We start from the raw sequence: 22,422 nt of genomic DNA on the forward strand, positions 1-22,422 counted from the left end.
TCACTGAAAGATTTAAGTGAAGAAAAAAGTACGGGAACCTCTATAAGTTAATGATCACTCAAGCAAGCAGATTTGGGAGGGAGGCACAAGAGGGAAGAGATATGTGTATGCTTAGAGCTTGTTCACATTGTTGTACAGCAGAAACTAACACAACATTCTAAAGCAATTATACTCCAATTTAAAAAAAGAAAGTAGATTTGTTTAACCACAAAACCAAGCAGGCTTGCTTAGCAACAAAACCATGTAATAGAACCATAAGACACACCCTAAAACAGTAAAACAATGGCGGCATGAGACCCACACCCTGACCAACGAGCTCACCAAGCGGATGATTCCTAGGACAAACTCCTCTGCATGCACTAAAAACAAAAATATAAGGAAAAAGTGAGATGGTTTACCACTTTTAACATACGTTACTGCCTTTTTGCTTATTTCCATTGTGCCATGATAGCACACCAGGCCTGCCTGTCCATCACTAACTCCCAGAGTTTATTCAAACTCATGTCCATTGAGTCGGTGATGCCATTCAACCATCTCACTCTGTTGTCCCCTTCTCCTGCCTTCAATCTTTCCCAGCATCAGGGTCTTTTCAAATGAGTCAGTTCTTCGCATCAGGTGGCCAAACTATTGGAGTTTCAGCTTCAACATCAGTCCTTCCAATGAATATTCAGGACTGATTTCTTTTAGGATGGACTGTTTGGATCTCCTTGCAGTCCAAGGGACTCTCAAGAGTCTTCTCCAACACCACAGTTCAAAAGCATCAATTCTTCGGCACTCAGCTTTCTTCACAGTCCAACTCTCACATCCATACAAGACCACTGGAAAAACCATAGCCTTGACTAGACAGACCTTTGTTGGCAAAGTAATGTCTCTGCTTTTTAATATGCTGTCTAGGTTGGTCATAACTTTTCTTCTAAGGAGTAAGCGTCTTTTAATTTCATGGCTGCAATCACCATCTGCAGTGATTTTGGAGCCCACCCCCCAAAAAAAAGTCTGACACTGTTTCCACTGTTTCGCCATCTATTTCCCATGAAGTGATGGGACCAGATGCCATGATCTTAGTTTTCTGAATGTTGAACTTTAAGCCAACTTTTTCACTCTTCTCTTTCACTTTCATCAAGAGGCTCTTTAGTTCTTCTTCACTTTCTGCCATAAGTGTGGTGTCATCTGCATATCTGAGGTTATTGATATTTCTCCCGGCAATCTTGATTTCAGCTTGTACTTCATCCAGCCCAGAGTTTCTCATGATGTAGTGTGCATATAAGTTAAATAAGCAAGGTGACAATATACAGCCTTGACGTACCCCTTTCCCTATTTGGAACCAGTCTGTTGTTCCATGTCCAGTTCTAACTGTTGCTTCCTGACCTGCATCCAGATTTCTCAGGAGGCAGGTCAGGTGGTCTGGGATTCCCATCTCTTTCAGAATTTTATTGTGATCCACACAGTCAAAGGCTTTGGCATAGTCAGTCAAGCAGAAATAGATGTTTTTCTGGAACTCTCTTGCTTTTTCAATGATCCAGTGGATGTTGGCAATTTGATCTCTGGTTCCTCTGCCTTTCTTAAAACCAGCTTGAACATCTGGAAGATCACGGTTCATGTACTGTTGAAGCCTGGCTTGGAGAATTTTGAGCATTACTTTACTAGCGTGCAAGATGAGTGCAACTGTGCGGTAGTTTGAGCATTGTTTGGCATTGCCTTTCTTTGGGATTGGAATGAAAACTGACCTTTTCCAGTCCTGGGGCCAACTGCTGAGTTTTCCAAATTTGCTGGCATATTGAGTGCAGCACTTTCACAGCATCATCTTTTAGGATTTTAAAAGAGCTCAATTGGAATTCCATCACCTCCACTAGCTTTGTTCCTACTGATGCTTCCTAAGGCCCACTTGACTTCACATTCCAGGATGTCTGGCTCTAGGTGAGTGATCACATCATCGTGATTATCTGGGTCATGAAGATCTTTTTTGTACAGTTCTTCTGTGCACTCTTGTCATCTCTTCTTAATATCTTCTGCTTCTGTTAGGTCCATACCACTTCTGTCCTTCATTGAGACCATCTTTGCATGAAATGTTCCCTCGGTATCTCTGATTTTCTTGAAGAGATCTCTAGTCTTTCCCATTCTATTGTTTTCCTCTATTTCTTTCCACTGATCACTGAGGAAGGCTTTCTTATCTCTCCTTGTTACTCTTTGGAACTCTGCATTCAAATGGGTATATCTTTCCTTTTCTCCTTTGCTTTTCGCCTCTCTTCTTTTCGTAGCTCTTTGTAAGGCCTCCTCACACAGCCATTTTGCTTTTTTGCATTTCTTTTTCTTGGGGATGGTCTTGCTCCCTGTCTCCTGTACAATGTCACGAACCTCCCTCCATAGTTCATCAGGCACTTTATCAGATCTAGTCCCTTGAGCTATAGGGGAACCCCTAGAATAGATCTATGCTTAATAAAAAGTGTTTTCCTACAGAACGATGTCATGAATCCCCGTGGATTCTGAATTCCTGACGCACTCCTGAGAAGTTCCTGAGAAACACAGGGCTCGTCAACCTTGAGATTTTTGCAGGTGGGAAGCATGAAGCCCAGCGAAGCTAGGGGCCTTTCTTCTTTCCACCTGGCGCTCAGTTTTCTAATCTGAAACATGCGGCAATATGGTACTTCCAGGGCTGCAGTGACGATTAAGAGGCTGAATAAAACGTTTAGCAAAGTGGTTTTCAGTTCAGTTCAGTTGCTCAGTCGTGTCCGACTCTTTGCGACCCCATGAATCGCAGCACGCCAGACCTCCCTGTCCATCACCAACTTCTGGAGTTCACTCAAACTTACGTCCATCGAGTCGGTGATGCCATCTAGCCATCTCATCCTCTGTCGTCCCCTTTTCCTCCTGCCCCCAATCCCTCCCAGCATCAGTTTTTCCCAATGAGTAAAAGGCCAAATGTGGAATACAGGTTCCGTCTCATTTTCATTCCCTCCCGTTTCCTCCTCCACTTATTCCGCCCTCGGCCTCCTACCCATGAGGCCCTGCTCATCCTCCGACCAGAAGCCTGGATGCTGCCCGCCCACTCCCGCCCTCAAGACCGGAGCCTGGCACTCCTGCCGCTTCCGGAGCCTGGGACTGGGTAACCACGCCGCCCCGGCCCCTGCAGCCCTCGCACCATCCAGCCCAGCCGGCTGATTTCGGGGTGGGGGTTGGGGTTCCGCCCCACGCGAGCCGGCGTCCCAGCCGCGGAGCCTCCCGCCGGCGCGCCGGCCCTGGGGCCCCTCCCCGAGTCGACCCCCGCCCCGGCCCCCGCCCCGCGCCCCCAGGCCATCGCGGCGCCCTCTCAGAGCTCATCTGTAGCAAGACCGAAACTTCTCGCCATTTCGCTCAACCCTGTCTTCAGCGTGGCTAGGTCGGCCTCCCTGCCCCCCCTTTTTTTTCAGCCGCTAGTTCGGGCGCTGCGACTTGGAGGAAACCTGGGAAGGTTAGGGTTCCCGACGCTTCGAAAGTTTTGCAGGATTTCTGCAATTCACGGAGAGCCCCGACACTAAGAAGCCTTTTGGGTTTTCCTAGGCTGGGAGTGGAACTTTATTCCGCAGGCCTGATCAAAAACGCCTTGGCCCAAGGCCAGGCCAGCCAGAGGTGCCAGTGACTTGGAGAGGCTGGCGGCGCCTGCCATGGCCCTGCCTTGGCCACCATCCCAGGGGCGCAGCGATAGCCACCTAGGATTCGGCCGCCCGGGTTTAAGTCTCCGCCCTGCGCCCATCCTTGCTCAGAAAATCTCTTGGCCTGGAGGAGGAGCCCTTCTTAAGATGTTTCCCTGCCTTGCGGCCATCTCTTGTTTCCTTTGCCCTTCATCCAGATTATTGGTCGGGTATTTTCTGACCCATCTCCACCCTGGAATAGGGCCCAGCGGAGTCACAGGGGCAAATTACAAAATCATGCGCCAGAGGTCATTAGTCCAAGCCAGGCGCTCGATTTTCTTGGTTAACTTCACCAATTCACCACGTCCTGTGGCAGCTGCTTCTGCTTCTGGGCCTCTCTATCTGGTTTGTTGTTGCTGTTCAGACTCTCTGCAACCCCCATGGACTGCAGAAGGCCAGGCTCCTCTGTCCTTCTTTATCTCCTAGAGTTTGCTCAAACTCATGTCCATTGCATCTGTGATGCCATCCAACCAGCTCATCATCTGCTACCCCCTTCTCCTGCCCTCAACAATTTTGACTCTCAGTTTTCTAGGTAGCGCCAGGGGTAAAGAACGCCTGCCAATGTAGGATTCATAAGAGACTCAAAGTTTCATCCTTGGGTTGGGAAGATCCCTTGGAGGATGGCATGGCAACCCACTCCAATATACTTGCCTGGAGAATGCCATGAATAGAGAAGTCTGGCAGGCTATAGTCCATAGGGTCGCAAAAGAGTTGGACACGACTGAAGTGACTTAGCACACATGCATGAGTGATGGCCCAAGGGTTAGCTGAGGGAGCTGGGCGTACTTGGGCTTTGCCCCGTGGGGTAATGAGCTTGGAGACTAAGTGCCTCTGGGGCTGGTCCCTCTGCAGGCCCCGGGATCATGTGGTATGTCAGCACTCGGGGGATGGCCCCACGAATTGACTTCGAGGGGGCGCTCTTCTCTGGCTATGCTCCAGACGGGGGCCTCTACATGCCTGAGGAGCTTCCACAGCTGGGCAGAGAGACACTGCATGAGTGGAGCACGCTCTCCTACCCCAGCTTGGTGAAGGAGCTGTGCAACCTTTTCATTGGACCTGAGCTCATTCCTAGAGATGACCTAAATGGTGAGTGCCCCTCTACCTTTCTACTCTCCCACCTCACTATTCTGCCAGCCCAGACCCCAGAGTTGCAAAGTCATCATTTAACCCCTGGGAAAGCCCTATATTTCCCAAAGTTTGGCTTCCCAGGTGGCTCAAATGATAAAGAATCTGCCTGCACTGTAGGAGACCCAGGTTTGATCCCTGGTTTGGGAAGATCCCCTGGAGAAGGGACTGGCTACCCACTCCAGTATTCTTGCCTGAGGAGCCTGGTGGGCTACAGTCCACGGGGTCACAAAGAGTCAGACATAACTAAATGACTAACAAGTCCCCAGTCATATTTCAAACTTTGGAGTTTTTCCCAGACTCTGAAATCCCAGAACTGAAAATATTCTCAAAGAGTTTCATCCATTCCAACTCCCACCCCCAGTGTGGGGAATGCCAAAGTGATCGGCAGAGAATTTGTTTTTAAAAAACCTTTTCAAGACTAGGGATTTCACCATTGACCTTGAATGAGATGCTTGAATATTTGAATATTTCCTTCTTGCATATACTTCAGCATTCCTGGGCTTCCCTGGTGGCTAGATGGTAAAGAGTCTGCCTGCAATTCGGGAAACCTCGGTTCAGTCCCTGGGTTGGGAAGATCCCCTGGAGGAGGGAATGGCAACCCACTCCAGTATTCTTGCCTGGAGAATCCCCATGGACAGAGGAGCCTGGCGGGCTATAGTCCATGGGGTTGCAAAGAGTCGGACTCGACTGAGCAACTAAGCACAGCATAACACAGCACATTTATAACACATAACACAGCACAGTATATAAAGCACCCAGACCCACAGATTGCTACTTTATTTCCTCAAATGGTAATTCCAGAAGGGACTTTGAGAGTGTTCTGGACCAGCTCATTTCAGACTGTTATGTGCCTACAGATTGTCCCTGGGAATCTTGTTAAAATGCAGATTCTGATTCAGTAGATCTGGGGCAGGCCTGAGAATTCTGCATTCCTATCAAGCGTCCAGGTTTCCCTGGTGGTGCAGGGGTAAAGAATCTGCCTGCCAATGCAGGAAACTCAAGAGATGTGGGTTCTTGATTCCTGGGTGGGGAAGATCCCCTGGAGGAGAAAATGGCAACCCACTCCAGTATTCTTGCATGGAAAATTCCATGGACAGAGGAGCCTGGTGGGTTACAGCCCATAGGGTTGCAAAGAGTCAGATATGACTGAGCAACTGAGCATGCATGCATCAAGCGTCCAGATGATGCTAGTGCTCCTGGTCCATGGACCAACTGTATAATGTAATCAATAACCTAATGGTGAGAGTTTGAGACTGAAAAGAACTCAGAATGTAGTTTGGGACTTCCCTGGTGATCCGGTGGTAAAGAATCTGCCTGCTAGTGCAGGGGACACAGGTTCGATCCCTGGTCTGGGAAGATTCCACATGCTGCAGGGCAACTAGGCACGTGCGCCACAACTACTGAAACCCGGCTCACCTAGAGCTCGTGCTCTGCAATAAGAGAGCCCACTGCAATAAGAAGCTCGCTCGTGCAACGAGAGGCTAGCTCACTCACTCCAACTAGAGAGTAGCTCACCCACAGCTACTCTGGGTGTAGTAAAGATAAATTAAAAAAAACATTCTAAATGTAGTTTAGTGACCAGCACTGATGGCATTGCCTGGGTATGTGCTAGAATTCTCATTACTTCCTCTGACTTACTGATCCAAAACCTGCATTTTAAGATCCCAGGTGACTGGTTTGCCAATTAAAGTTTAAGAAATGCCACTCTAGATGGGCTTAGCTTTAGGTAGGATCCCAAGTTACTGGCATCACAAGTGTGAGATTAAGTAATGCAAAAACAAAGAAACAACTCTATTTTTAGGGAGGAAAATTAGAAGAGATGAGATACTTGATTTGTTTCTGGCATGACTGTTTAACTGAATCTCTACTGGAATACATGCACACAAGAAATCCAAATGGTGAAGAAATCTATAAAGTAAAAAATGAAAGTCTGGCAGCATCAATTCTGCTGTCTGGGAGAATCACTGTCAGGAATCCACGAACAGTTTGGTTCATATCTTTCCAAACTTTTCCCCCTAAGATAATACAATTGTATTCATACACAGTATCCTTTACGATAAAAATGTCAGGTCTTTTTATGTGGTAACAAGATAGAAAATTCAAATTTAAAAGTGTAAAGAGACTAAGAATGAACTTGGAGGACAAGTGTGTGTGTATGTGTGCGCGCTTAGTTGTGTCCGACTGTTTGTGACCCCATGGACTGTAGCCCATCAGGCTCCTCTGTCCATGTGATTTTTCAGGCAGGAATACTGGAGTGGGTTGCCATCTCCTCCTCCAGGGGATCTTCCCAACCCAGGGATTGAACCCACATCTCTTGAGTCTCCTGCCTTTGCAGGCTGATTCTTTCCCACTAGCGCCACCTGGGAAGCCCTGGAGGAGTACTAGAGAATGCCGTTTTCACTGTACGATTTCCCTTCCTTCCCCTTGCAGATCTGATTGATCGTGCCTTCAGCAGATTCCGCTGCAGAGAGGTGGTGCATCTGTCCAGGCTGAGGAACGGGCTGAACGTGCTGGAGCTGTGGCACGGGGTCACCTATGCGTTTAAGGACCTGTCCCTGTGCTGCACAGCACAGCTCCTGCAGTACTTCCTGGAGAAGAGGAAGAGGCACATCACCGTGGTTGTAGGTGTGCATCGTGGGCGTGTGCCCCGGAGCCCACAGCGCCCCAGCTGGCCGGTGTCCGCCTAGGGGGTGCCCTCCACCGATGTCTCCTGGGGAGTGTATTACTGATTCTTCTAGAGCGGCTTTCTTTAAAAAACAAATTGATGTATCATACCATGTGAGTTTCAGGTAGACAGCACAGTGATCCAGTTATATGTATCTATTGTTGTTGTTTAGTCGCTAAGCTGTGTCTGACTCTTCTGCGACCCCATGGACGCTATCTAGCCCACCAGGCTCCTCTGTCAGTGGGATTTCTCAGTGTTACAAAATGTTGAGTATAGTTCCTTGTGATATACACTAGGCCCTTGTTGCTTATCTGTTTCATACATGTGAAGTGCTCAGTTGTGCCTGACTCTTTGCGACCCTGTGGACTGTAGCCCACCAGGCTCCTCTGTCCATGGGATTTCCCAGTCAAGAATACTGGCTGCTGCTGCTGCTAAGTCACTTCAGTCATGTCCGACTCTGTGTGACCCCATAGACGGCAGCCCACCAGGCTCCCCCGTCCCTGGGATTCTCCAGGCAAGAATACTGCAGTGGGTTGCCATTCCCTTCTCCAGGAGATCTTCCCGACCCAACAATCAAACCCGTATCTCTTGTCTTTTTTTGCATTGCAGGTGGATTCTTTACCCCCTGAGCCATCAGGGAAGTCCTGTTTTAAATATATGTATATATATGTTAATCCCAACCCCCTAATTTGTAGAGCAGGGTTCTTAACGTTCTCTTGTGCCATGGACCCTTTTGACAGACTGATGGGAGGCTATGGAATCTTCTCAGAATAATAATATAAAAAAATAAAATATATAGATGATATGGTGTCAACTTCACAGGTGCCTTGATTTGTATCCATAGGTCTCTTGGAGGTTCAAGGACCCCAGGTTAAGTACTGGATTCCTACCCCCCAGGGTATCCCCTCACTTGGCAACTGTGCTTTTAAGGGCCAATTTCTTTCCATCTCCCTTTGTCTAAAGAGGAGGGTTCCTCCTTCTTCCTATCCAGGAACTTCTGGGGACACAGGAAGTGCTGCCATTGAGAGTGTTCAGGGGGCAAAAAATATGGACATCATTGTTCTGCTGCCCAAGGGTCACTGTACAAAGATTCAGGAGCTCCAGATGACAACAGTGCTAAGAGAGAACGTCCACGTGTTCGGAGGTGAGTGTTGGGACTAAGGTTCTAGGCACAGTGTGGTCCTGCCTTGAGTGGCTCTATGTTGGGAGATGGACTGGAACCAAAGTAATCAATTGTCTAGCTGAGCATCCTGCTTCCTCTCCTTCCTCTCTCCTTCCCTTCCTTCATCAGTCATATTTTGAGGTTGGAATATGCCCCAACTTAGCCCTAAGTAGGCTCATGGCTACCCAGTCTAAGAAACTATTGGAGGTGACTGGTGCATAAACCATTACTAATAAATAGTACATCCAAGGAAGTGCAGGTTTAAACCCATACCCCAAAGAATGCTACCTCCATGCATATTCAACCTGTTTGTGCCATGTCTGCAAGGCAGCCACCCAGAGCCATAGCCTGAGCCAGATAACTTGGATTTTTTTCCAGGGCACTGAAGTTCAGAGGGCAAAAACACATTGCCCTCTGAGAGAATGTGTTGTTACATGTTGGCAGCTCACACCCTCCCTTGCAGTGTTGAATCAACTAATGCATTTGGTTAGCAGGTCTAAGTATTTAAAATAGGAAGCTACTCAGTGGTACCTATGGCTCATGACTCCTACTTCCTGAGCCACATCATGAATCACAGCATGTTATGGTTGCAGAAAGGCAAAAAAAATCTTAACGTCTGGCCATCTATTCTGAGCGCATTTAATCATTATGAAGCCCAAGAGTATAGGCAGGCAGGGTGAGTGTGAGTGGAGCCATACTTTTTATTGTGGGCTTCCTTAGTGGTTTAGACAGTTAAGAATCTGCCTGCCATGTGGAAGACCTGGGTTCAATCCCTTGATCGTGAAGATCTCCTGGAGAAGGGAATGGCAACCCACTCCAGTATTCTTGCCTGGAAAATTCCATGTACAGAGGAGCCTGGCCAGCTACATACAGTCCATGGGATTGCAAAGAGCTGGATCTGACTGAGCAACTAACACACACTTGTATACTTTTTTATTTCTACCTGTCACACCCCACTGCACCCCAGAGAGCCCCGAGGAAGGGATAGGAAAATGAGCAATAGAGATCTTGGTGAAGTTTTATGCACTGTGGCCTGGAGCAAGCTGTTTAGGTAGCCTGACTTGGTTTGGTCACTCACCTAGCAGATAACAAATGTAGTAAGAGAAAACCCTCATTCTATAGCTGACTTGGCCTCCTGTTATAATCCCATAGATGATGTTTCATATAACACCAGTTTTGTCAAGGACCAAAAACACAGTGAAAACAACTGCTACCCAGGGGAGTAGTGTGAGTATTCTTTGTCTATTTGTCAAGAGCAAACAAAAAGCCTCTTCTACTCTTTCCTTTAGCAAACCCATGTACATTCCAGTGAAAAGTGTATTGTTTAGCTAAGGCAAGTGTTGGCAGAATTAACCTGGGTAATCCATTGCCCATATCTGGCCACATATTGGGCTTCCCAGCTGTTGCTAGTGGTAAAGAATCCACCTGCCAGTGCAAGAGATACAAGAGATGCGGGTTTGATCCCTGGGTTGGGAAGATCCACTGGAGTAGGAAACGGCATCCCAGTCCAGCATTCTTGCCTGAAAAATTCCATAGATAGAAGAGTCTGGCAGGCTGCAGTCCATGGGGTCGAAAAAGAGTTGGACGTGACTGAGCAGAGCATCTGACTACATTTTCCTGCCGTCATGGCAAGATTTTAATGCACAAGATTCAGGTTCCTAAGGGTTCCTAAACCCTAAGCACCAGAATTGCTGTTTATGGATCTGCGACTGTCTTTGCCTAGAATCAGATCAGAGAATAGCTTTTTGTGCCTCTGTTCTGGATCTGCATCCTTCTCTCCTTGTATAGAGATGTTGGAAGGCTTTTATCTAAGGGCGTGTATAGAAGCATCATTCCTGATCATGAGTCGGAGAACAGTGCATAGTAGGAAAATGTGGCAGACATGTGGATGGTGATAAATACAGTATGTCATAAATGTGCATAAATTAGTTTGTATTTCAAAACAGTACCATTCAAGTTCTTCCTTTCCTTTCTGGAATCTTCTGACTTGGTTTCCAGGAGGATATGCATTAGTTCAGGAGCTAGCAGTGGGTGTGTGTTTTCTCCTGGACTAGGGAGCTCAGGGAGCAGAGATGGGTCACCTGGATTATTGTGTCTTAGATACTGTTTTCTGAAGTCATTAATATCCATTGTACATTATATACTCAATTCTTCTTAAGCACAGGATAATCAGCCAATGCTAGTTATATATTATTTGGGTTGTTTTTGCCTGGAAATAACAGAAAACCTAACTCAGACTGACTTGAACAGGGATATTTTCCAGCTCATGTACCCGTAAGCCTAGAAATGGAACAGGCTTCTGACTGGTTGTTTCACTGCCTTCTGGGAGCCAAGTATTCTTGGTTCCATCTTCCCCAGTTCTCAAGGTTTTTGTGGTTCATGATGGTTACTGAAGGTAACCAAGTCTCTCTTCCTGTGGCTGTCTCTTGAAAGCAGTGAATCTTTCCCTTGAACCCAGCAAATACCCACCTTGTAACACTGATCTGGAGAGCCCTGCAGCCTCAGTGCTACTACCTGATGAAAGGGGAAGTGACTGGTAACCTCCACGCCTACTCTGGCATTTACCCCCCAATAATCTTGTCCCCCTCTGGCCTCCAAGTTTGGATTCAATGGAAGAATAGACCCAGGTTCTAGATAAGAGATTAATGTTGGCTTGATTGCTGGCTGGGTTGGGTTGAGGGGTGCAACTTGGACTAGGCGTCAATTTGCCCAACAATTACCCAATAATTCATCCATAAATTAAAGTGCACCCACATCCAGCTTAAGGAGAAATCCTGCCCATACCAGATTCCCTGCCATGTAGGAGCTGAGGGCAGAACCTCCACCCTTTTATCTAAATGAGGGAACAAGGGCAGACCCCACAGAAAGAGCAGCTCTTTCCCCTCAGCCCCTAATGGAGAACCATGGAGTAAAGCTCAGCCTGTCACCATCTTCAGTTCAGTTCAGTCGCTCAGTCGTGTCTGACTCTTTGTGACCCCATGAATTGCAGCACGCCAGGCCTCCCTGTTCATCACCATCTTACAACCTAATAAACTATCCTGTCCTTGTTCCCAGAGCCTGGGGAAGAGGGCATGGACTACAAAGAGGAATTCTTCCCCCGGTGTCCCAGAAGGTTGATATTTAATATCTAATTTTAGGTAATGGTGGAAACACTGGAAATGTGACCACAAGGATATGAGCCATGTGTTGAGTGAAGGTCCCAGTGGGATGGGCTCAGTCTGAAAGGCCTTGGGGCACATGCTGACCGTCTGGGGGTTCTCCATGTTCCTGACAGCTCCTTCTCTCTCCCCTGACAGTGGAGGGTAACAGCGATGAGCTGGATGAGCCCATCAAGACGGTGTTTGCTGACGTGGCCTTTGTCAAGAAGCACAACCTGATGAGTCTGAATTCAATCAACTGGTCCCGGGTCCTCGTGCAAATAGCCCACCACTTCTTTGCTTATTTCCAGTGTGCGCCATCCTTAGACATGCACCCCCTGCCCCCTGTGGAGGTGGTTGTGCCAACAGGGGCTGCCGGTAACCTTGCAGGTGAGGAGACCCCTGGACAGAAATGGGCTTTCCAGAAAAATGTCCATGGTCCTTGTCCTCCCAGCCACCCTTTGGCTATAACCTAGGTTGGGTCTTTTGTTGTTTAGTTGCTTAGTCATGTTCAACTCTGCAACTCCAAGGACGGTAGCCCGCCAGGCTCCTCTGTCCATGGGATTTCCCAGGCAAGAATACTGGAGTGGGTTGCCATTTCCTTCTCCAGGGGATCTTCTCGATCCCAGGATTGAACCTCGGTCTCCTGCATTGGGAGGTGGATTCTTTATCACTGAGCCACCACGGTCAGGTTGGGTCCTAGGTGATGGGGAACTACACTAAAGAATCTTCCAGAAAATGTCCCCCTGACTTCCTGGGAGGATGTCCCGGCCTTTTGCCACAGGGGGAGAGTAACAGGTTAACCCCAGTGTGCTCGGCCGCCTGATCTGATGTGGCGCTCAGCAGAGTGTGGGGAGATGAGGTGAAGGTTCAGCTGCTGCTCCTGGATGGCAGAGCCCTCTGCCAGGAACGTGGACTTTCCTCCCAGCCCTGGCCAGCTCCTGCCAGCTCCCTGCTCTGAGGATAAGGGCTCACCTGGCACAGCGTGTTCTCAGAGACCGTGTGATGTGGAAAGAGTCCTGGACTTGGTCTTCTGGCTCCAGGTCTGCCCTTTACTATTTGAATGGCTGTCCCTTAGGCTCAGCTCCTCGGCCATCAAAGGGAGATTGGACTGCTTATCATATCTCTCAGGAGGAGGCGCAAATTAGATTCTCTGTGTGTGAACTTTGTGAAGGTTGAGTGCTATAAAGCTGCGTGGCATGAAAATCATTTCCTGTAATTTATAGGAACGTTGATCAAGGACTGACTACGTGTCAGGCAGTGCTCTGAATGCTTCCCTCATATCAATTCATTTAATCCTCACATGGACCTATGAGGGGCACGATACTGTTACTTTCATTTTACAATGAGGAGGCTGTGGCACAGAGAAGTCCTTGGACAGCCTGTCCTTGTTTATGCACTGGTCAGTCCCAGGGCCAGGATGGTAGCCTGGGCAAGCTGGCTTCAGAGTCTTCACCCTCTTGAACTTATGAGGCTGCCTCTTGATGGACCTGACTTTTTTCTGATGGCTCTGTTACTGGCATCGCTTCCGATGGGTGCCCAGGTTGGCTTAGGTGAGACCATGAAAGCATCTTAGTGCTCAGGAGTCTTTCAGCTAACACAGGGATGGAAAAAAATGAGCAGGCTGTTAGACAAGGACGGTTTAGCCTTCTTCCCCGTCCATGGAGTGAAGCCCACCACACTGCCCATTTGCATCACCCCCCAGGAAATGGTACCACCTGCCTGTGCCCTGTATCTGCCACAGTGCCTGGCACAAAAGCCACGTTTGCAGAGGGATCTCCGATCTAGCCCCACTCCATCAGGAACCAGCTGCTTGGCTTTAAGGCCCTGGACCTCCTAAGCCTCCATTGTTCCCCTGTCATACAAGGATATCATGGCATTTCCTGAGGAGCTCATGAAATAAGGCTGTGAACGTGCTTTGCAAACCTGAGTGACATTAGGTGGTGTGGGCATCCCTAACTCCTTTTACTTACTCATAGAGACAAACTATTCCCTCTGGGCTCTCCATCTCTCGGGGTGAGGCATTTTATTTGTTTCATGCAAACAGGAGCTGCTGTTAGGGTGGACAGTGGCTGCTGCGCCGTCCTCCCTCGGCCCCTTTCCAGGAGACTCAGCCTGAAAGCACTGGTTCTTAGTCTGGGGGCTCAGCGTGTGCTCCAGACTTAGACAGACTTCTAAGTTCACATCCTCACTCTGCCACTTAGCAGGCTCTGAAAGTGAAAGTATTAGTAGCTCAGTCGTGTCCAACTCTGTGACCCCATAGGCTGTAGCCCGCCAGACTCTTCTGTCCGTGGGATTCTCCAGGCAAGAATACTGGAATGAGTTTCCAGTGCCTTCTCCAGGGGATCTTCCCGACCCAGGGATTGAACCTGGGTCTCTCAAATTACAGGCAGATTCTTTATCATCTGAGCCACCAGGGAAGCCCAAAGCAGGCTTTGGGTGGGTCATTTCAACTTCTCAGAACCTCCGTTTTCTCTTCTGCAAATGGTGTGTGTCAGTACCTGGTGGGGGCAGGGTTTGGCATGGAGAACAACATCAGGGCACAGTAACCCCCTCCTACTCTTTCCCCCCTTTTTTGTTTTGGTATCAGCTTTATTGCTCTGTGATTCACATACTTTACAATTCACCCATTTAAAGTATTCAGCTTAAAAATTTTTAGTGCACACAGATTTGTGCAGCCATCACCATAATGTTTTAGAGCATTTTCATCACCCTAAGAGGAAGCCCTGTTCCCATTAAGCAGTCATTCCCTCATCTATCCCAGCTTTAGGCAGTCACTAATCTATTTCACTTCCATAGATTTTCCTATTCTGGACATTTTATGTAAATAGAGTCATTCAATATGTGGCCTTTTCTGTCTAGCTTCTTTTCACTTAGCATAACATTTTCAAGGCTCATTCATATTGTAGCACATGTTAGTACTTTATTCCTTTTTACGGCTGAATACTATTTTATTGTATAGATATATCACATTTTGTTTATACATTTAAGAGTTAATGGACATTTGGTTTGCTTCGGTTTTTTAGTTATGAATAATGCTGCTATGAACATTTGTGTATATGTGTTTGTGTGAATCTGTTCTCAGTTATCTTGAGAATATACAAACAAGGAGTGGGTTTCTGGGTCATACTGGAACTCTGTGCTTAACTTTTTGAGGAACTGCTGGACAGGTTTCCAAAGTGGCTGCAATAGTTTACATTCCTACTAACAGTATATGGGGGTTCCAATTTCTCCACATCCTGACCAAGGCTTGTTATCATCTGTCTTTTTGATTCTAACCATCCTAGTAGGTATGAAGTGGTGTATCATTATGATTTTGGTTTGTGTTTTCCTGATGACTAAAGATGTTGAATGCGCTTCGCTGGTGGCTCAGTGGTAAAGAATCTACCTACCAATCCCTGGGTCAGAAAGATCCCTGGAGGAGGAAATGGCACCCCCCTCCAGTATTCTCACCTAAAAATCCCATGGACAGAGGAGCCTGGTGGGTTACAAATGTTGCAAATGAGTTGGATACCACTTAGTGACTAAACAACAGCAACAGTGATGTTGAGTATCTTTTCATGTGTCCATTGGCTATTTGTATATCTTTTTTGGAGAAATGTCTACACAAGTCCTTTGCCTATTTTTTAATTGGATTATTTGTATTTTTATTGTTGAGTTGTAAGAGTTCTTTATATATTCTCGGTTCAAGTCTCTTATCAGATATACGATTTGCAAATGGTTTTTCCTATTCTGTAGATAGCCTTTTTATAGTGATAAATTGATAGTGATATATTGATAGTGTCATTTGAAACACAAAAGCTTCAAAAAGCACAAAAGCTTCTTAATTTTGATGATGTTCAGTTCATCTATTTTTTCTTTTGTTGTCTGATTTTGGTGTCATGTCTAAGAAACCATTGTTCTCTCATAAGCTGGGTGCATCGCTCAGAAGATGGGGCTGCCCATTCACCTGGTCGTGGCAGTAAACAGCAATGACATCATCCACAGGACCGTCCGATGGGGAGACTTCTCTCTGTCCGAAGTGGTCAAACCAACCTTGGCGTCAGCCATGGACATTCAGGTGGGATGTGTGTGCAGGTCTGCCCCAGGTGTTGGTTGGGTGGAGGTGGACGAGGGCTGAGGTCAGCGTGACCCCTGGGACCCTGCCTGTCTGCTCAGGTTCCCTACAACATGGAGAGGATCTTCTGGCTGCTGTCTGGCTCTGACAGCCAGGTGACAAGAGCCCTCATGGAGCAGTTTGAAGGGACAAAAAGTGTGCGTCTACCCAAGGAGCTGCACAGCGAGGTCAGTCACCACTCACACGCCGTGGAGAAAGGAAAGGGCACAGCCACGAGACCAGACCCGGGGTTTGAAAATCTTTTCAAGCAAAGGAGATGCTTGGGTATTTTTTTGAGTACTTGCTATGAGCCTCACACTTCTGCAGTTTATGAGGATTTATTTTTTGAATGGGGAGAGGTGGTTGGTTTAGAGGTTATTGGTTTAGAGTTAGATGCATGTAACTCCAAGCCAGTTATGAGACCTTGGATTAGTTTCTTAAACTCTGTACCTCAATCTCCTCATCTGTAAAACGGGAATCATGAGAATGCCTGCCTCATGGCATTGTTGAAGATTTAAGTCCATCAAGCGCTTTGTATAGTGCCTGGGAATATAGGGCTTAAGATATGTGTGTGTGTGTGTGTGTGTGTGTGTGTGTGTGTGTGTGTTAGTCGCTCAGTCGTGTCCGACTCTTTGCGACCCCATGGACTGTAGCCCGCCAGGCTCCTCTGTCCTTGAAATTCTCCAGGCAAGAATACTGGAGAGGGTTGCCATTTCCTTCTCCGAGGGCTTAATATAGTAACTATCATTATTTTACCCATTATTGTTGTTGATTTCCAATAATAACAACTGGAAGCCATTTTCTCTATCCAGTATGTGCAGAGACTATTGTTCAATTAACTTTTAAAAAAAATAAAGGAGAGGGAGTTTCTTGGCAGTCCAGTGGTTGGGGCTCTGTGCTTGCACTTCAGGGGACCTGAGTTTGATCCCTGGTCAGGGAACTCAGATCCTGCAAGTCACAGCACTGCCAAAAAATTAAATTCAAAAAATAAAGAATAAGGAAAAATTTTGTCTCCAAATGGATAGGAGTCTAGGGCTCAATTGCTCAGTTGTGTCTGACTCTTTGTGACCCCATGGACTGTAGCCTTCCAGGCTCCTCTATCCATGGGCTTCTCCAGGCAAGAATACTGGAGTGGATTGCCATTTCTGTCTCCAGGGGATCTTGCCGACCCAGGGATTGAACCTGGGTCTCCTGCATTGCACGTGGATGCTTTACCGTCTGAACTACTAGGAAGCCCTCTAGGGAGGGATTGCTTTTATTTTAATGTCACCTGGTGATGGAAACTTATTTAATATCAAAAAAGGATTTCATATATTGAATTTGACTATGATTTTCTCTACCACAATCCTACCAACTGGTCATCCAGACTGTGTATACTTCCAACAACAAAGGACCTTACTACCTCACATCAGCTGTAGTCATTACAAAGTTCTTTATGTCAAGCCAGAATCTGTTCCTTCTAGCTTGTGTACTGGTGAGCTGATTCCCATACTTGAAGAGAATCTTCCTTTACCTGCTAAGCCTTCCTGATTCCTTTAGCTACATGATATAAATTGCATGGCGTAATTTTGAGTGGTTAATGTCCATCTTAAAGAGTTGTTCCCAGAACTAGATACAGTTCTGTGGACTCAGTCAGTCATACAGACTGGTGTGGACTTTGTCTTCTGGAATCTGTGCTTCTTTTCCTCTCCTTTTTTTTGGCCGTGGCCTGTGGTTCCCCACCGGCGATCAACCCTGCCCCCACACTGCACTGGAATCCAGGAGTCTTAACCACTGGACCACCAGGGAGTCTTCCTATGCTTCTTCGATGCAGCCTGTTTTAATCAGTTTGGACTGCTGTAACAAAGTACCACAGACCGGTGACTCATAAACAATACAAATGTATTTCTCAGAGTCCCAGGGACTGGAGGACCGAGGCCAAGGTGCAGGCATCAAGGTCAAGGCTGGATTCTGGTGAGGGCCCCTTCTGGGTGGTAGTAGGCCTCCTTCTTGTATCCTCATATGGCGGAATATGAGACACTAATAAAGATACTAATTCCATTCATGAAGGCTCCACCCTCATGAGCTAATTACTTCCCAAAAGCCTCACCTACAAATACCGTCATGTTGGGGTTAGGGCTTTAATAGGTAAATTTGGTGGGAACACGACTATGAAGACCATAATACAACTAAAGTTCAGCTTATTTAATGGTTTGTTTTGATATTCCTTCTCCTCATGTAAATGAGATGCTACATGAAGACAGACACCATATCCCCTGGTCCTTCATTCTCTCCCTGGCTGTACATGTAGAAGTTACTCCATCTGCTGAAACAACATTCATTCATTCATTGATGTTACTTACCGACCATGAGCCAGGAACTGTGCTTGGTGCTAGAGATACAAATATAAATAAAACACTCATTGTCTGCTGTGAACCATAATGGGTCAGGAAGATGTCTAAACAATTTATAATAACCTGTGGTTTCTATTGGGCTTCCCAGGTGGCGCAGTGGTAAAGAATCCACCTGCCAATGCAGGAGACATGGGTTCGCTCCCTGGGTTGGGTAGATCCCCTGGAGAAGGGAATGGCAACCCACTCCAGGATTCTTGCCTGGGAAATCCCATGGACTGAGGAGCCTGGCAGGCTACAGTCCATGGGGTCACGAAGAGTCGGACATGACTTAGCAACTAAACAGCAGCAACATGGTCTTTATTGATTGAAGTTGATTATATTCATGGTTTCTGGCACAAGCAGTGCATTTTCAGAGAATGATCAAATAAACGATCTACACCGAGGGAGCACTGAAAAGGGAGTCTTCCTTTTTCTGAGGTAGTGGGCAATTTTCCTAAAGGAAAGCTGGAGATCTGGGTGGAAACTGATGGGAAGCTATTCCCACACCTACAGGGAGGGGGCGCACTAACAGCAAAGCTCTAGGAATGCTTGAGTGCCCTTAGCCTGTGTTTCCTGCTGATTCAGAGCCAAATTCTAACCAAATGTATTGACCTGAAACTCAAACGTGTGCTTCCTCTAACTTGAGTGAATCTGTTTAAAACTGGGAAACATGGGAAACTAGCTTTTTCTCTGAGCTGAATCTGAGCCATTCCATCTGAACATTTCGTTTGAGTTTCTGGTGTGTATCCAGATGGTTGTATTGGGTAGTGGGTTTTTGGTCACCTCCTGCCCACTTCCCCTCAGCTTTCGGAGGCAGTAACCTCTCAGTCAGTGTCGGACGAGGCCATCATCCAGACGATGGGCCGCTGCTGGCAGGAGAACCAGTACTTGTTGTGCCCTCACTCGGCCGTGGCCGTGAGCTGCCATTACCAGCAGGTGGACAGGCAGCAACCCAGGTACTGGTGGTGGGCGCCTGAGTGTCAGGGAGGGGGGACCCCTGGGACCTCTCTGGGCCCATCCTCTTCCCCAAGCAAGGGGCACAGGAATGTGAACAACTTCCTTTTTTTGGGGGGAGGGGGAGTGCCCCACATGGCGTGTGAGATCTTAGTTCCCTGACTAGGGATCGAACCCGGGCCCTCTGCAGTAGAAGCACAGTCTCAACCACTGGTCCACCAGGGAAGTCCTACAAATGGGTTTTATGAGCATAGTGGGTGCTGAGTGAAGGTGTGTGCTGAGACTGTGGTCCCGGAAGAGGGAGCTGGAACTCCAAAAAGGAGGAGCAGTTGGCTAGCAGGGTCATTGCAGAGATGAATTCAAGGGACCAAACCTGTTTTTTTTCCTCTCTGTCTCCACCCTACCTCTAACCTTCCCCTGTTCCTTCTTCTCCCTCCTCACCTTCTTCCGGTACCTGTCCCACTATCTATTGTCTTCCACCCCCTGTTTTTACCTCCCCTCTCTCCCCAGCCCTCCCCGCTGTTGTCTGGCTCCCGCCTCCGCAGCCAAGTTCCCAGAGGCCGTGCAGGCTGCCAGGCTGACCCTGGACACCCCGGCCGAGATCCTTGCCCTGGAGCACAAGGAGGCACGCTGCACCCCAATGCGGAAGGGCGACGACTGGACACGGATGCTCCGGGACACGATTGAGCACCTGAGCCGGCAGTGGCAGGGGCGCTTCTTGAATCTCCCGTCATAGCCTTGCTGGAGATGGCTTCCTTTAGGCCTCAGACCCCGGGAGGTGTCCCCTGTGAGCCGCCCAGTGTACCTTCTCCCCATTAAGGGTCTGTGCAGGAGGTTCGCGGGGGGCTGCTCCAGGGGTGGGGGTCTGGAGCCAGCGGGCATGCTCTGTTGCCAGGATGCTCTGTGCTGTCTGATGTTGCGCCTGATCCCCTGGGAGGCGGGGAGGGCTCCTGCAGATGTTGCGGGGGGTGCACTCCCACCGCTGGGCAGTGCAGGAGCATTGCTGCTGCCTGTGAAAGTTTCAGTGGATAAGAACGTGCCTGCCAGTGCAGGGGACACAAGATTGATCCCTGGTCCAGGAAGATCCCACATGCCAGGGAGCAGCAAAGCCCCGGCGCCAACTCCTGAGCCTGGGTGCCTGGAGCCCGTGCTGCACGAGAGAGACCGCCACGGTGAGAAGCCTGTGGACTACAAGGAAAGGAGCCCCCACTTGTAGCAACTAGAGAAGGCCCGAGCAAAGCAACGAAGGATAAGTAAATACATACATACATAAATAAAAATTTAAAAAAGAAGTTGAGTTCAGGGTCAACCTTGACTCTAAGATTTTGGACCCCAGGCCCTAAAACCTATGCAGGTGGGGACTGCTGACTCCGTTAGCACAGGTCTGGCTTGAGTCTTAGCTTATCTGATCCCCAAACCAGATCAGAGGCCTTGGCCTGCCTTGTCAGAGGCTTTGTTGTTGTGTTTAGTGGATAAGTTGAGTCCCACTCTTTGCAACCCCATGGACTGTAGCCTGTCAGGCTCCTCCTGTCCAGGGGATTCTCTAGACAAGAATACTGGACTGGGTTGCCATTTCCTTCTCCAAGGGATCTTCCCAGCCCAGGGATCGAATCTGTGTCTCCTGCATCGGCAGGCGGATTCTTACTATCTGAGCCACTAGGGAAGCCCAACATATGTGTACTAAACTATGTATAATTTCCCTGGTGGTCCAGTGGTTAAGACTCCATGCTTCTAATGCAGAGGCGCAGGTTCGATCCCTGGTCGGGGAAGTTCATATAGTGTGGCAAAAAAAGAAAAAAAGGATATATATGTATATAAACTACACAAACTGTGTGCTAAAATAGACATGAAGAAATAATAACAGCACTTACATGTATGTCTTCTTCCCCCTCTCCAATGGATTGCCTATGGGCCTGTCTTTGGTAGTCCTGGTTGAGCACCGTGCCTGGTGTATTCTGGAACACGCAGGAACAGGGACCATAGCTCCCCTGTGATTGCACATCTACCAGATACTAGGTGATGACTCTCAAAGTGTGGTCCTTGGGTTTCCCCAAAATGCAAACTCCCAGCCCCCATGGCACCCCACTCCAGTACTCTTGCCTGGAAAATCCCATGGACAGAGGAGCCTGGTAGGCTGCAGTCCATGGGGTCGCTAAGAATCGGACACAACTGAGCGACTTTACTTTCATGCATTGGAGAAGGAAATGGCAACCCGCTCCAGTTTTCTTGCCTGGAGAATCCCAGGAATGGTGGACCCTGATGGGCTGCCATCTATGGGGTTGCACAGAGTTGGACACAAGTGAAGCAACTTAGCAGTAGCAGCAACCCCAACCCTAGAGCACAGCAAATCTGTGGACATAGGTGGGGTGTCTTCAGTCCTTACAAATGCCCCCACATAAGTTTCCACCCTCTAATTTCAGGAAACCCTGGTAAGTTTATAAATAATTGTCTTTTACAGGGAGATATGCTTTGTTTCCACGAGGGCATGCTTTCTTCCTGCTACTGTTTTTATGATCTAGCCTACACTGCCCAGTTCAGGAACCACCAAACATTTGTTGAGTCCTTGCAATGTGAATAGTCTGAACTGAATTTTAAAATTTTAAATTAATTTACATTTAAATGTCAAATTACTTGATTCAGTTATTGGAAAACTTTTAAGTACGACTGGAAAAATGCAGGTCATGTTGGATCTGCTTTTTCAGCTATAAAATTTATGAAGTACATAAAATACTTTGTTTTGGAGTATAGTTGATTAATGTGTTAGTTGCAGCTGTACAGCAAAGTGATTCAGTTTACATATACTATACATGTGTCTGTTCTTTTTCAAGAAGATTCAGTGTTCTGATTGAGATGTACCACAAGTATAAATTACATGTTGGATTTCAAAGACATCTAATGAAAAGAATCTAAAATATCTCATTAGTAATTTTATATCAATGATCTGTTGAAAGGATGGTGTTTTTATGTATTAGGTAAAATAAAATATAATATTAAATTAATTCCTTTTTTTTCCTTTTCTTTTTCTAAGGACATTTAAAGTTGTATATGGGGCTTGCCTTTGTGGCTCCCAGTGTATTTCTAGAGACAGCAGTGATCTAGAGCTTAACCTTGGCTTTGTGTGTACATGAACACACTACAGATAGTTGTGGATTTGCTTATATTATTGGGTTCAAGTCTCGTGTGGATTGAGGGAGGGGGTTAGACAAACACGAAGACTGCAATATCAACACAACCCTCAGATCC

At 47.4% G+C, this 22,422-nt stretch overlaps 1 protein-coding gene across 4 annotated transcripts; it reads left to right on the forward strand.

Moving 5' to 3' along the window:
• The first annotated feature begins 232 nt into the window (after positions 1–232).
• Positions 233–22,178, forward strand: THNSL2 (threonine synthase like 2). 4 transcript variants are annotated; one of them, XM_069583194.1, is made up of 9 exons: positions 233–3,100; positions 4,518–4,751; positions 7,224–7,418; positions 8,450–8,602; positions 11,917–12,147; positions 15,669–15,817; positions 15,916–16,041; positions 19,030–19,181; positions 19,690–22,178. In XM_069583194.1, exons 1-9 carry the CDS (start codon positions 2,917–2,919, stop codon positions 19,913–19,915), a joined length of 1,650 nt encoding a protein of 549 aa, XP_069439295.1. In that variant the 5' UTR covers positions 233–2,916; the 3' UTR covers positions 19,916–22,178. The 4 variants fall into 4 exon arrangements, with proteins under 4 accessions (XP_069439295.1, XP_069439297.1, XP_069439298.1 ...); XM_069583196.1 differs by having other exon boundaries at positions 3,074–3,373; XM_069583197.1 differs by having other exon boundaries at positions 3,074–3,373; positions 4,605–4,751.
• The last annotated feature ends 244 nt before the right edge of the window (positions 22,179–22,422 follow it).

Source organism: Ovis canadensis, chromosome 3 (genome assembly GCF_042477335.2).
Source record: "Ovis canadensis isolate MfBH-ARS-UI-01 breed Bighorn chromosome 3, ARS-UI_OviCan_v2, whole genome shotgun sequence".
Lineage (NCBI taxonomy): Eukaryota > Metazoa > Chordata > Mammalia > Artiodactyla > Bovidae > Ovis > Ovis canadensis.

What these genes read in the sequence shown, in the direction of transcription:
- THNSL2 (XM_069583194.1), top strand. Translation starts at nt 2,917, where the DNA reads ATGTGGAATACAGGTTCCGTCTCATTTTCATTCCCTCCCGTTTCCTCC. An exon ending in TCCTAGAGATGACCTAAATG is followed by an intron (nt 4,752 to 7,223) that starts GTGAGTGCCCCT and finishes TTCCCCTTGCAG; the next exon opens with ATCTGATTGATCGTGCCTTC. An exon ending in GAACGTCCACGTGTTCGGAG is followed by an intron (nt 8,603 to 11,916) that starts GTGAGTGTTGGG and finishes CTCCCCTGACAG; the next exon opens with TGGAGGGTAACAGCGATGAG.